This window comes from Salvelinus fontinalis, chromosome 3 (genome assembly GCF_029448725.1).
Source record: "Salvelinus fontinalis isolate EN_2023a chromosome 3, ASM2944872v1, whole genome shotgun sequence".
Taxonomy (NCBI): domain Eukaryota; kingdom Metazoa; phylum Chordata; class Actinopteri; order Salmoniformes; family Salmonidae; genus Salvelinus; species Salvelinus fontinalis.
The window spans coordinates 26,279,325-26,295,189 of record NC_074667.1 but is presented as its reverse complement, the minus strand read 5'-3'; the positions used below and the strand labels follow the sequence as shown (position 1 = coordinate 26,295,189).

At 40.3% G+C, this 15,865-nt stretch overlaps 1 protein-coding gene across 2 annotated transcripts in view; it reads left to right on the top strand.

Moving 5' to 3' along the window:
* Window positions 1–6,266, top strand: part of LOC129842057 (interferon-induced protein 44-like) — a 34,620-nt gene extending 28,354 nt beyond the window's left edge. For both annotated transcript variants that reach the window (XM_055910449.1, XM_055910439.1), the window contains 6 exons: window positions 314–347; window positions 851–1,055; window positions 4,191–4,340; window positions 4,434–4,605; window positions 4,766–4,866; window positions 5,531–6,266. In XM_055910449.1, coding sequence (XP_055766424.1) covers window positions 314–347; window positions 851–1,055; window positions 4,191–4,340; window positions 4,434–4,605; window positions 4,766–4,866; window positions 5,531–5,707 — 839 coding nt within the window. In that variant the 3' untranslated portion in view covers window positions 5,708–6,266. The remainder of the gene's footprint in view (window positions 1–313; window positions 348–850; window positions 1,056–4,190; window positions 4,341–4,433; window positions 4,606–4,765; window positions 4,867–5,530) is intronic.
* Window positions 6,267–15,865: the final 9,599 nt, after the last annotated feature.

Sequence of the window (15,865 nt, the reverse complement as noted above, 5' to 3'; positions counted from 1 at the left end):
AATACAGTGAACCCCTGATAGTTAATAGAAGGTGTGAGTGCAAATTCTGTTCAAGCACAATGCATCGGTCCCAATTCTTTTTACTTGTTCTGGGAACCTGCTTACACCGTTTTAGTGCATGCATTGACCACAGCCCCAAGGCATTACATATATAGTACATACCCTGTATCATTGACTGTAGCCTACTCTCATTAATTATGTGTCTTTGTAATCAATCTTCAAATTCTTTTGAAAATAAGAGATGGGGGGTGTTGGAATGTGGAAAACAATAATGAACTAATTTAATCAAAATGTGTTCCATGTGTTCACACAGAATTTGACCAACAATGGAGGAAAACATGTTGGAGGTAAGTACTGTACTGACTGACCAATATGGAGGATGAAAGAGAAAGTAAAACAAACGTTTAGGTTATAATTACAATCACTATCAAGGGTTGTGTTGTGTGAATGGTGTGCTATACTAAATTGCTGATATCAGTTTTCCCACCATCTTAAATTAGTCCTGGTGTTATCTTGATACAATATATCCCTGTACATAATTATAAGCAGTCTATGGCCACTGTTTCAAAATCCTAAATGTTTAGCATTTGTGGCACAAATCCATTGCAAGTTAATGGTACCGAAATTAGCATTTTCCACGCTTCATGTCAATCACCTATAAGTAACTTAATTGAGCTACACAATCAATTTGAAATACTGTAGGATGATTAGGACATGAATCATGCAAAAACAATCGGTACCATTTATTGGCATTGAATCTGTGCCACAAATGCTAAAAGGTTAGCATTTGGAAACAGTGGCCAGGTAAACAAAACAAGAAGTAACAGGTACTCTTCATTGTCTCTCACAGTAAAGAAGAGAGAGACCACATGGTGGATGAACTGAGGAACTTTAAACTGAGTGATCCTGACGTGGGTCAGCTCAGATGCCTGCTATATGGACCAGTCGGTGTAGGAAAGTCCAGCTTCATCAACTCAGTCAACAATGTCTTCCAAAATCGGATAACAAGTAGTGCCCTGGTAGCTTCTACCTCCGGCACAAGCTTCACCATGACAGTAAGCTGCAGTGCCTAATACATTTAACAGACACAATGGCATGGGATATGGCTACCTAATATACCCTGGTACACTAAGACACAGTATTTCATGAGCTACAAACAGGCAGAGACTTGAAGAGGGACTTACAGGAACAAAGAGAGGTTGTCTGTGCTAATTTAACTGCAAAACGTAGTCAATTACAGGGGTGTAGGTTTGCAAAAGTAGGATATATATACATACCACGGCTAAGGGCTGTTCTTAAGCATGACGCATCACAGAGTGCCTGGACGCAGCCCTTAGCCGTGGAATATTGGCCATATATCACAAACCCCTGAGGTGCCTTATTACTATTATAAACTGGTTACCAACATAATTAGAACAGTAAAAATAAATATTTTGTCATACCCATGGTATACGGTCTGATATACCACGGCTGTCAGCCAATCAGCATTCAGAGCTCGAACCACCCAGTATTCTACTGCTTAGTTATATACTTTGAGTTAAAAACTGAAACGTTGGTCTTGCATTTTTACTTTATGCACATTTCGGGGTACTGTGCCCTAAATCAATTTCATATAAAGGGCCTGAGTAAAGGCTCTGAACTTATAGTACCAGTCAAAAGTTTGGATACACCTACTCATTCAAGGGTTTTTCTTTATTTTTATTATTTTCTACATTTTAGAATAATGGTGAAGACATCAAAACTATGAAATAACACATGGGATCATGTAGTAACCAAAAAGTGTTCAACAAATCAAAATATATTTTATATTTGAGATTCTTCAAAGTAGTCACCCTATCCTTGATGACAGCATACTCTCAACCAGCTTCATGAGGTAGTCACCTGGAATGCATTTCAATTAACAGGTGTGCCTTGTTAAAAGTTAATGTGTAGAATTTATTTCCTTCTTAATGCAATTGAGCTAATCAATTGGGTTGTGACAAGGTAGGGTTGATATTCAAATGATAGCCTTATTTGGTAAAAGACCAAGTTCATCTAATGGCAAGAACAGCTCAAATAAGCAAACAGAAATGACAGTCCATCATTACTTTCAGACATGAAGGTCAGTCAATCCAGAACATTTCAAGAACTTTGAAAGTTTCTTCAAGTGCAGTAGCAAAAACCATCAAGTGCTATGATGAAACTGGCTCTCATGAGGACCGCCACAGAAAAGGAAGATCCAGAATTACTTCTGCTTCATTTGAGTTAACTGCACCTCAGATTGCAGCCCAAATTAATGCTTCACAAAATCCAAGTAACAGACACATCAACTTCAACTGTTCAGAGGACACTGCGTGAATCAGGCCTTCATGGTCGAATTGTGGCAAAGAAACCACTACTAAAGGACACCAAGAAGAGACTTGCTTGGACCAAGAAACAGGAGCAATGGACATTAGACCGGTGGAAATCTGTATTTTGGTCAATTTGAGATTTTTTGTTCCAACCGCCGTGTCTTTGTGAGACGCAGAGTAGGTGAACGGATGATTACCACATGTGTGGTTCTCACCGTGAAGCATGGAGGAGGAGGTGTGGAGGTGTGGTGGTGCTTTGCTAATTTATTTAGAATTCAAGGCACACTTAACCAGCATGGCTACCACAGCATTCTGCAGCACTACGCCATCCCATCTGGTTTGCGCTTAGTGGGACTATTATTTGTTTTTCAACAGGACAATGACCCAAAACACACCTCCAAGCTGTGTAAGGACTATTTGACCAAGGAGAGTGATTGACTGCTGCCTCAGATGACCTGGCTTCCACAATCAACCAGCCTCAACCCAATTGAGATGGTTTGGAATGAGTTAGACCACATAGTGAAGGAAAAGCAGCCAACAAGTGCTCAGCATATGTGGGAACTCCTTCAAGACTGTTGGAAAAGCATTCCAGGTGAAGCTGGTTGAGAGAATGCCAAGAGTGTGCAAAGCTGTCATCAAGGCAAAGGTTGGCTACTTTGAAGAATCTCAAATATAAAATATATTTTGATTTGTTGAACACTTTTTTTGGATACTACATGATTCCATGTGTTATTTCATAGTTTTGATGTCTTCACTATTATTCTACAATGTAGAAAACAGTAAAAATAAAGAAAAACCATTGAATGAGTAGGTGTCCAAACTTTTGACTGGTACTGTATACACACACACGCACACACACACACAGACACACACACACACACACACACACACACACACACACACACACACACACACACACACACACACACACACACACACACACACTAGGAACAGCTTTCTACTATTGAGTTGAACCCCCTTTTCCCCTCAAAACAGCCTTCATTCGTCAGGGTATTTTCTACAAGGGGTCGAAAGCGTTGCACAGGGACGCTGGCCCATGTTGACTCCAATGCTTCCCACAGATGTGTTAAGATGGCTGGATGTCCTTTGGGTGATGGACCATTCTTGATACACACGGGAAATTGTTGAGCGTGAAAAACCCAGCAGCGTTGCAGTTTTTGACAAAAACCTGTGCGCCTGGAACCTACCAGAACCTGTTTAAAGGCACTTAAAATATTTTGTCTTGCCCATTCACCCTTTGAATGGCACACATACACAATCCATGTCTCAATTGTCTCAAGGCTTAAAAATATTCTTTAACCTGTCTCCTCCCCTTCATCTACACTGATTGAAGTGTATTTAACAAGTGACATCAACAAGGGATCATAGCTTTCACCTGGTCAGTCTGTCATGGAAAGATCAAATCAAATTTTATTTGTCACATGTGCCGACTACAACAGATGTTGTTTCACCTTACAGTGAAATGCTTACTTACAAGCCCTTAACCAACAATGCAGTTAAGAAAAAATAAGTGCTAAGGAAAAAAATAGATAAATAAAAAATTACAAATAAAAGTAACAAATAATTAAAGAGCAGCAGTAAAATAACAATAGCGAGGCTATTAACTGGGGGTACCAATACAGAGTCAATGTGCGGGGGCACCAGTTAGTCGAGGTATTATGTACATGTACTGTAGGTAGAGATCAGGTGAAAGATCAGGTGTTCCTAATGTTTTGTACACTCAGTGTATATATTTGTTGATTCTGAGCCTCAGTTTGGTATGTTTCATGTGTGTGAGGGTATTTATCCTTTCCATAGAAAAAAAAGATACATGTTAATAAATAAAAAATGTATTTTCAGTATGACACACACTACATTCAAGGCCGTTCAGGAGAAAAACGTCTTCCCTTTGCATTCAATGATGTCATGGGTCTGGAAACACAAAAAAATGGGTTGCACCCTGATGACATCGTCAATGCTCTGAAGGGCCATCTACCAGAGGGCTATGAGGTAATGCAAAAGTCAAACACACACACACACACACACACACAAACACACACGCACACACACACACACTAACAAATCTTATATTTTCTTGGCCAGTTCAATCCTTTCCACCCATTATCGGACCAAAAAAGGGAATTCATTCAGAATCCCAGGTTAAGTGACAAAACTCACTGCCTGGTGAGTATTGTGTCAGCGGACAAAATCTCTATCATGTCAAAGGATGTCATAGACAAGATGAAGAACATCAGGGCAGAAGCCAGCAGACTGAGTAAGTACGCTCTTTAAACTCTGTTTCTCAATGGTAACTACAACTATGGCTGGCGATCAGTTGTCACCTTTCAGCTGCAGCTCTTGACTTTTCACTATTACATTATACAGTGTTACTTATGCTAGTCCTTCAATTCATTAAATATTCATTTCTACGGCAGAAATCCCTCAAGTTGTTGTCATGACCATGCCAGACAAGGCTTGTGAGCTGGTGAACAAGGATGTGAAGAGAATCTACTACAGCAAGGCAATCAAAGAGAAGGTAAATCACATGACTTCAGACCTGATCAAATTTCACATTGCTTGGACAAGTGTTTAACATTTCAGCTAACCGTATAATATGAAGAGGCAATCTGATGCCCAACTGCACAGTTGATGTGTCACGACTTCCGCCGGAGTCGGTCCCTCTCCTTGTCCGAGCGGCGTTCGGCGGTCGACGTTACCGGCCTTCTAGACATCACCAATCCACTTTTCATTTTCCATTTGTTTTGTCTTTGGTTTTTACACACCTGGTTTCAATTCCCCCATTACATGTTCATTATTTAACCCTCTGGTTTCCCCCATGCTTGTGTGTGTGTTTGTTCTATATTGATGGCTGTATATGACGGCTGGTATTTTGTTGCCGGGTTTTGTATTTACGCACGTTTATTCGTGGTACCGATATATTTCACGCACCGTTGTATTGTTTCTATACTGGTGTTATTTTGTGTATTTAATACCTTGTTCACGCATCTCAACTCTCCTGCGCCTGACTCCTTTTCACCAGTTACCCAAAGCCTTGACATGATGATGTGGCACGCAACCATCTGTTGACGCAATGTAATGTCTGCGATGTAGTCAGCCATTAAATCATGGGTGTGCTGACGTGATTAAATGATCATCACTCAAGAAAAACTGATCGTGCCCTTTTTGTCTCCGTTTTTCAGATGGAGCTCTGCAGTAATGAGCTAGGCCTTCCCATGAACTGCATCCTGCCGGTGAAGAACTACCACGAGGAGGGGATGCTGGATAACGACATGGATATCCTGATACTGAACGCCATGACTCAGATTATGAACTTCGCCAACGACTACCTCTGGCAACTCCAACAACATGCAATTTAAAAATAGAATGAGTATTAAGAGATTAGTTAGTGAGCCCTGAAGTTTAAGATTGGAATGAAGTTCCTTATTTCTATATTTTTTACATTGTGGTCGTATCATTTCACTTCCATGTAGAAGCCTAAATAAGTTATCTGCGGCTCTCGGAGAAAGGTATTTTGATTGAGTATGCATTTCGTGTGACAAGAAAATCTTTAAAATAAACTGAGCATTGCTGTGCATATATGCTACTTTTTAACATTAACACCCAACAGTGTACAATTGTGTTAGATAAACTAGCATCTTTCACCGAATTCTTAAGATGACTGAAACTGATCTTAAACCATACTTTGTTTTACTGATATTGCTGTAAAATTAATGTGACATTGTTGTAGCTTTTTTTGTAGCTTTTCTGCTTAAATTGACTTAATTTCCAGGTAAATTTTAAGTTAGCCTTTATTTTATTTATGACATCGCCATCTTTCTCTCTATAACCATCCAACCATTTCATGGGGATGATTGTATAATATTATAATATATATATAATAAAATATTGCTGTATCATTAATTTGATGCATCATTATTGTTGTATCTTTTTTTTGTTGCTTTTCCGCTTAAGTTGACTTAATTTCCAGGTACATTTTAGGTTAAAAAAATTATTTAAAAAATAATGGCTATTGATGACATCGCCATCTTTTTCTCTATATATATAACCAGGTTTCCATCCAACTTCATGGGGATGAATTACCTGACGGATAAAAGAAACTCACGAAAGGCCTGATGGAAACGGCAAATTTGTCTAAAATTTCCCAATGTCGACAAAACAAAATAACCTTCACAAGGATGGATCATTTTTGAGGTCTGTGAAATAGATTATGCGACAATTGTAGTGGAAACGCAATTAAGCGCAAATATTGATATAATAACCATCATATCGAAGTACACTTGGAGTCACGCGATGGATGGTATGTATGTTGTACAACCACCACGACGTGGAAAAGAATGCAGAGTTTATAGGCAGATTAAATACCGTCAATTATGATGAACTTATGCTAGTTAACCTGTTGAATGTTAATGTGTAGTGGATGGCTGTATAAAACATATCTTCATGAGAGGGCCATGAACAGGGCCATGAACAGTACCTATACACTGTAATACTTTGGTATAAAACTAGTGGTCGGAAAATCGGACAATCGGTGCACTGCTCTCATTCATTGACGTCTCTATCCCACTGTGAAGAACACAAAGTGGTTTTGTATCACATCTTCAAATTGTGTTCTAGTTTAAAAAAAATTAAAAAATCGATATAGAATGATGAGACTTCCTATGGCTGCAGTAGACTCAGCTTTGCAGCGCTATGCAGTTTGTGTGCCTGTGATGTACCGTCCACCACAAATTGACGGACAGTCCGGTCAGCGATGACCCTTTTCCTAACCTTAACCTAATTCCCCTAACCTACTATGTTAATTCTCCTAACCTGCTGTGTAAGTCGTATCTTTATCGAAATGGCGCGTTTTTAGGGAATCTCGATTCAAAAAGCCCCATCGGTAATGTCACTGGTAATTCCTTTGTCTCCGTCTTTCTGGCAAGCTTCCTGTCCCATCAGAACATGCAAGAGTACTGTGGCAAATACATATTTAAATGCAATTTAAAATAACGTTTGAATTTGATTTTACATTGCACTTTGAATTGGTCCAATATTTTTAGAGAGAAATAGGCTGTCACCAGTAGGGTTTCCAACTTTCTCACTACCAAATAAGGGACAAAAGGTGGCGTGCCAGTGCACCATGTCACGGCGGTGTGGGTATAGTGTTGTGGGAATGAATACAGTGTAAATTCTTATTAAATTGGAAAGGCAAAACATTTTTATATTCCAATTAGTCTATAACTTTACTAAAACTGAATCATCATGTAAACTTATGTGAATAAACCTCAAAATAAATGATCAAAGAAATCACAATTTGGACCTTTACAGCAACAACAAACAAAAAAACATTCCAAATGCAAAAGAGGAAAAGAGGGGCATGAGTCACTCACCAAGTCTACTTTTTCCATTGATATTTTTTGCTGCTCTTGACTGTTTCAAGCAGTCATTTGTCCTTTTGCATTGCCAGAGAGAAGTCCTTACATGACAAGTCACAGTTCACAGATATTTGAAGTTCACTTTTGATCAGCTCTGTGCTGCATCTGTTTCTTGAGTCTGACCATTTAATGGTCATCAGAGAAAATCCTCTCTACAAAGGCATTGAGCCTGGCACACTGAGGACAAATGAGATAATCCTGAACATGTTGATCAAGTTGGCTTTCCCTAGGTTTTGGAAAACTGCCACCCACTTCTCACTGGTGGATTTTGTGGTATCCTGTCTGGCTTTGTGTATTTCCTCCCAGCTAGCACAAAACTCGTCATAGAGTTGGTCCATACTGACTGTCTCTGTCATTTTGAGGGCAACCACCACCTGCTCCAGGTCAGTGAAGGAGAGCTCCTCATAGAGGCCGATTGGTTTCAGTTTCAACATTACATTTTCTGGTGAGAAATCAAACCACTTGTCAATGTATGTAATGACAATGTCATCGAACTTCAAAGTCCTGTTGTTGCTTGGACCTTTGCGCTGACAATTGTTTGTCCATCAGCTGCTTGGTCTGGTTGCCAAAAAAGATTTCCTGTTTCCGCTGAAGCATCTACATTTTGGACTTTTGGACTTCCTCGTAAACATCTGTGATGCAGAGTGTTGTTTCCTCCAGCTTTTTATGAGTTGGTCAAAAACACACCCCACGTTGTGGAAAAAGCACAGATAAATCTCAGCAGCTTCCGTTTTTTCTTCAAACTCAAAAATACTATTCAGTGTCACAGGACAGATCTCCCCAAGGGACCTGAAGTATGAAGTAAGAGCTGGCCAGCTTTGCAGGAGAAGATCGACAGCTGGATGAAGAGAGGGCCATCTACTGCAAACATGTTGCAGAATTTCACGCCACTCAATGTCAACAGAGGCAAAAAATGCACGCAGTTCCTCTCTTCGGGAAGCAGAAACTGAGAAGTGGCTGTAGATCTTTAAAACAATTGTCTCAATATCCACTGACAGCTGATCGCAGGCGTGCTTGCAGGCATTATGAACTACGTGAGCTGGGCAATTAGCTTTCAGAATGCGATCGTTGTCACTGCTCAATAACTGGTAAACGGAGTGGTGTTTTCCAAAGTTGACATTGGCATTATCTGCGGCATAGGCTGTGATGTGTCTAATATCCAGTTCACGCTTTTCCAGACAGTTCGTCAGAGCTTGATGTGTGCTATTTTCAGTTTCATCACTGTCTTCATAAACGTCAAGTGACTTGCACTGCACTCCATCAGACACAGAGAAATATCTCACGCACACTGGAAACATTTTTCTATTTCCCTTGTTTGAGGCATCACTGGCAACTGAGAAATACACCGCCTCACCTTCGGTCGGGGACAGATCATCCAAAATATCCCGCACACTCTTTGGTCCTAAAACATTAATTGCAATCATCTCAGCTTTCGTTCTTCCAAAAGTGCATCTTCTTCACAACACAGTGAGTCATGAAACAAAGCATTTTCCGCAGTAGACGTCACGAAGAATGGACCGATATTACTAGCACCTTTAGCCAGCGTGGCCTTCTTGTGCATTTCTGTGTATGCATGCTGAGTTAGGTCATTCTCCCCTCCATGGCCAATTGAGAATTCCCGACGGCATAAAGTACAGAAAGCTTTCGTCTAGTCACCACTGACGGGCTTAACACACGTCTTATTTGCTTCCCATTGTTTGTTGTAGCTGCACTGTCTTTTCTTTTTTGCAGGTTTATACATATTCCTTGATATGCCAAACCGACAGAACAACAACAGAAATTACCTTGCAGGAATTGGTACGTTTACGCTATACTGTGATTGGATGAATATACGGGACAAGGGAGTTCCCGTATGGGACAAACCAATTTAGCCCAATATAAGGGACATCCCGGCTAATATGGGACAGTTGGCCAAAACTCCATCCCACCAAAACAAGCCTTCTTTTCAAACAGCTCTTACACTAAAAGGGCATTATCATAATTTTCACAATTTCACAGTATTATTTCAACCTCATAGTGTGGAAATGTATATAAAACACAGGATACCCACATTTTTGACAGCACTGGTGCTATCAATTTTTAACTAAAACGGTTAATAATAAGTCAAATGTGTACTATTTAATTGAACAAAATACGTTTTATAAATCTCACAGTAATGTCAATTGCAGTTGGTAGAGTGTATATTTCCATGTTCAAGATCACCAAAGCGAAATAGAATTCAAGACATGACAAGATCGTATGAATAGTCTATTATTCTAATTAAGATTTGCCACTGACAGACAGAACATTTGCCACTGACAGACAGGTGGGCCTACCATGCATTCATCCAGATGCAGAGTTAACACCATACATACACAGTTGTTCCCTTATGATGTGCTTGTTGTTCCAGCACATAAACACAGATGCTCATGTTATGTAAATTCACTCCAGAAACATTCGGCTCTAAGAGCCGGCTCTTGTAGGTGAACATTGGGAGCCGGCTCGCATATCAGAAGAGCCGAATCTATTTTTAAAAACATTACAAAATTAAGATATGAATAATCAAAAGATTTAAATTAATAGAATTAATTAATTCAAAGAATGAAAAAATAAATATAATACAGGCCTAAATGCTAAAGTGCACACACATTCGTTCTGACTGTCAGCTCAGACTAACAACCTCACCTGTTGTTACTGTCAATCAGACACGCAGTGTCAACCAATGAAGCAAAGATGCGTGAGGGAGGGCCGAGCCAACTCATTCACAGTTACACACTCAGCAGCCGAGGAGAGAGAGGAAGGACAGCTGTGAAAACAACAGCTGGAAAATGAGTTGGAAGCACAGTAGCATTTGGATGCATTTTAGTAATTTAAACAACGTTAGAGCAGTGTAGAATTTGCCAAAATAAAATGTAATATAAAGCCGGTTCTATGCACAACCTACACCGGCATATGCGAACTGTGCACCCAACTGTGAAGCTAGCTGTAGCGGAATGTCGAGAAATTAGCGGGCCTGCAAGTGATAGTGGTGTAATCAGCACCTCCACACATGGAGATGTATCCACTCAGTCAAGTAGGCCTTCTCCGCAACCCACAGCAACACAGTCTTTTATGGACCAGTTTATGCCAAAGTCTATGTCTGTAGCAAAACAAGGCCATATTGATTTTGTATGATTGCCACCAATTTCCAGCCATTTTCGATCATGGAGAACAGAGGTTTTAGAAATTATAACAATAGTCTAAATCCAATGTACACAATTCCAAGCAGAAAAACCCTTTCAAAATCACTTATTCCACAACTGTACGAGAGCACACAGGCTTCAGTGCGGGAAAGAGTCCAAAAAGCTACTGCAGTTTGACTTACCACTGACTGCTGGACATCAAGGGTAACCACTTCTTACATGTCGGTTACATGTCCCTTCATTGAAGATTTATCGATGTCTAGCTGTCTTTTGGACTGCTTTGAGTTCAGCGACAGACACACCTCAGAGAACTTGGCAGAGGAACTGTTGAGAGTGGCCAGAGAATGGCAAGTAGATGGAAAAGTGGTCTGTTGTGTTAGCGACAATGCAGCTAACATAACCAAAGCCATGAACATTTTTAAATGGACCCATCATCCATATCTTGCCCACACAATCAACCTGATTGTAAGAGATGCTCTGAAGGTGATGAATCCCACAGTGGACAAAGTGAAAGCAGCTGTGGAGTACTTCCACAGGAGCACAGTAGTTGCTAAAAAACTAAAGTCTACACAACGCCAGATGGGGGTGCCTGAGCTGAGGCCTAAACAAGACTGTACTACAAGGTGGAATTCAACATTTTATATGTTTAAGCGTTTTTTTGAGTCAAAGGATGCCATCATCTCTACCCTGGCCATTGTCAATGCACCTGTTGATGCTCTGACCCAAGAGGAATGGGAGGTGGTGGAGGAGGTGTGCAGAGTCCTGGAACCCTTTGAGCAGGTCACTGTGGAGATCAGTGGAGAGAGGTACAGTAAGCAGTTATTACTACATCATTTTTTAATCCAGTATTATATATGCATATGAGCGGTAGATGAGAATGTGGTATCAGTAGACAAAACATGAACCAAAATTACACAAATACAAACACAATAAAACGAGCCCACAATAACGGACCGTATTACAAACAAACAATCACGGAACAGAGGGTTAAATAATGAACAAGTAATTGGGGGATTGAAACCAGGTGTGTAAGACAAGCACAAAACAAATGGTAAATGAAAAGTGGATCGGCGATGGCTAGAAGGCCAGTGATGTCGACCGCCGAATCCCGCCCGAACAAGGAGAGGGACCGACTTCAGCGAAAGTCGTGACAGCGTCTCACAAAGACACTAAAAATCTCAAACTGGACTCATCAGACCAATGGACAGATTGCCACCGGTCTAATGCCCTTTGCTTGTATTTCTTGGCCCAAGCAAGTGTCCTCTTCTTATTGGTGTCCTTTAGAAGTGTTTTTTTGCAGAAATTCAACCATGAAGGCCTGATTCACGCAGTCTCCGAACAGTTGATGTTGAAATGATTCTGTTACTTGAACTATGCTAAGCATTTATTTGGGCTGCAATATGAGGTGCAGTTAACTCTAATTAATTTATCCTCTGCAGCAGAGTTAACTCTGTGTCTCCCTTTCCTGTGGCGGTCCTCATGAGAGCCAGCTTCATCATTGGCGCTTGATGGTTTTTGCGACTGCACTTGAAGAGACTTTCAAAGTTCTTGAAATGTTCTGGATTGACTGACCCTAATGTCTTAAAGTAATGATGGACTGTCGTTTCTCTTTGCTCATTTGAGCTGTTCTTGCAATAATAGGAACTTGGTCTTTTAGCAAGTAGGGCTATTTTCAGTATACCACCCCTACCTTATCACAACTTAACTGATTGGCTCAAGCGCATTAACTTCTCTAGGATAGGGGGCAGCATTTTCATGTTTGGATGAAAAGCATACCCAAATTCAACTGCCAGCTTCTCATCCCAAGAAGATAAGATATGCATATTGTTAGTAGATTTGGATAGAAAACACTCTGAAGTTTCTAAAACTGTTTGAATCATGTCTGAGTATAACAGAACTTATTTAGCAGGTGAAACCCCGAGGACAAACCATTCAGATTTTTTTCTTTTTGAGGTCACTCTCTTTTCAATGGATTTTCATTGGGAATCAAGATTTCTAATTGACCTTCTTGCAGTTCCTACCGCTTCCACTGGATGTCACCAGTCTTTAGAAATTGGTTGAGGTTTTTTCCTTTGTGTAATGAAGAAGTACGGCCATCTTGAACTAGGGTCACTGGGAGTGTCTTGTTTGTTAGAGGCGCATGACAGGAAGGCTAGCTACAGTTTGTTTTAATCCTGTATGGAACACAGATCATCCCATCTTCAATTTTATCGATTATTTACGTTAAAAAATACCTAAAGTTGTATTACAAAAGTAGTTTGAAATATTTTGGCAAAGTTTACAGGTAACTTTTGAGATATTTTGTAGTCACGTTTCGCAATTTGGAACCGGTGTTTTTCTGGATCAAACGCGCCAAATAAATGGACATTTTGGATATATATCGACGGAATTAATCGAACAAAAGGACCATTTGTGATGTTTATGGGACATATTGGAGTGCCAACAACAGAAGCTCGTCAAAGGTAAGGCATGAATTATATTTTTATTTCTGCGTTTTGTGTCGCGCCTGCAGGGTTGAAATATGCCTCTCTCTTTGTTTACTCTGTTGCTATCCTCAGCAAATAGCATCGTTTGCTTTCGCCAAAAAGCCTATTTGAATTCTGACATGTTGGCTGGATTCACAACTAGTGTAGCTTTAATTTGGTATCTTTCATGTGTGGTTTAATGAAAGTTAGATTTTTATAGTAATTTATTTGAATATGGCGCTCTGCATTTTCTCTGGCTTTTGGCCAAGTGAGACAGTAGCGTATCGCCTAAACTCCGATTTTTGGATATAAATGTGAACTTTACCGAACAAAACATTCATGTATTGTGTGACATGAAGTCCTATGAGTGTCATCTGATGAAGATCATCAAAGGTTAGGGATTAATTTTATCTCTATTTCTGCTTTTTGTTACTCCTCTCTTTGGCTGGAAAAATGGCTGTGTTTTTCTGTGGCTATGTACTGACCTAACATAATTGTTTGGTGTGCTTTCGCCGTAAATCCTTTTTGAAATCAGACATGTTGGCTGGATTCACAAGTGTAGCTTTAATTTGGTGTCTTTCATGTGTGATTTCATGAAAGTTAGATTTTTATAGTAATTTATTTGAATTTGGCGCTCTGCATTTTTTACTGGCTTTTGGCCAAGTGGGACGTTAGCGTCCCACATATCCCAGAGAAGTTAAGAAGGAAAGAAATTCCATTAATTAACTTTTAACAAGGCACACCTGTTAATTGAAATGCATTCCAGATGACTACCTCATGAGCTGGTTGAGAGAATGCCAAGAGGGTGCAAAGCTGTCATCAAGGAGAAGTGTCACACCCTGATCTGTTTCACCTGTCTTTGTGCTTGTCTCCACCCCCCTCAAGGTGTCGCAAATCTTCCCCATTATTCCCAGTGTATTTATTTCTGTGTTGTCTGTTGCCAGTTTGTTTTGTTTCGTGAAACCTACCACCATTTTCCACTTGCTCCTGTCTGTTCTAGTTTCTGTTTTCTAGTTTTGACCATTCTGCCTACCCTGATCTTCCCTGCCGTTCTGTACCTTGCCACACCACACTGGATTTTTGACCCCTGCCTGCTCTGACCCTGAGACTGCCTGTCGTTCTGGACCTTTTGCACCCTATCTGGATTACTGACCTCTGCCTGCCCTTGACCTGTTGTTTTGACTGCCCCTGTACTAGTAATACACTTTTGTTACTTCGACATTGTCTGCATCTGGGTCTTCCCTGAAACATGATATAGAATCTTAAATATATTTTGATTTGTTTAACACTTTTTTGGTTACTACATGATTCCATATGTGTTATTTCATTGTTTTGATGTCTTCACTATTATTCTACAACGCAGAAAATAGTAAAATAAAGAAAAACCCTTGAATGAGTAGGCGTGTCAACTTCTGACTGGTACTGTGTATATATATATATTTTATTACTGCAGCCGCCAACCACAGCAGCCTGTGGTCTGGTCTGTAGCCTACTGCCACTTTGATAATCATTAGATGGGGGGAGTAGATGGGGGGACCTACCTTGGTAGACCTACCTCAAGGCCAGTCCTATCCTTTTGCCCCCCACCTTGCGGGTAAAACACTTTAGTGGCCCCCCTCTTGATGTTGGGGATAAAAGGTACATTTTAAAGTTAATTTTTGCAGTTCTACACATTTTGCCATGGGGCTGAGAGAAAATCCTGCAGTTTTAAAGCAAGTGTTCTGCAATTCGACACATTTTGCCAAAGGGCGGATATTTTTTTTCTCTTCAGTTTTAAAGCTAATTTTCTGCAATTCTACACATTTTGCTATGATGCCATGTTAATGATATGAGTGACTAACAAAATCAATGGGGGCCCCCTGGATATCCGAGCCTGTGGTGCAAATTCTACCTTTAATTAATAATGAGGAGAGGCAAGGTCAACAATCAATCAAGGTATTACTTTTATTAATAAACTTATTGCAATAAGGGAGCTGGTCACACCACACACAAGTGAATGGAGTGAGAGCCCACGCACAAAGAGTACGGAAGCCTTATATAGTCAAGCTGTCTTATACAAGCATCAGCAAAACACGTGACTTTATGTATGTGTATGTGTATGTGGGGAGAAACGCAACTGGGTTACAGGGTACAGGCTATAATGAAAAGCTTGTCTCATTCTGTCGCAACTGAGGGAGGACAATAGGTGCCAAAGTGACAGGAAGTCAGACGTACTTCCTCTAACAGTAGCTCAACGGTTCCCCCAAGTTGGGCAAGCAAGCACCTTTGACTTTCGGCCCAGATGATGTATGGTCCTACCCCTACACACATACACACAAGCATGAACCTTTCGCCCAGAAACAGGCTCCACACAGAACAACAATATCCTGGTGTGCAGGATATAACACTTTGCTCTTTCTCCAGTTAAGCTAAGAGGAACTAGTTAGTTTCTATCAGCTCTTGGCTGAGCGCCCAGACATCATGGGGTCATACCA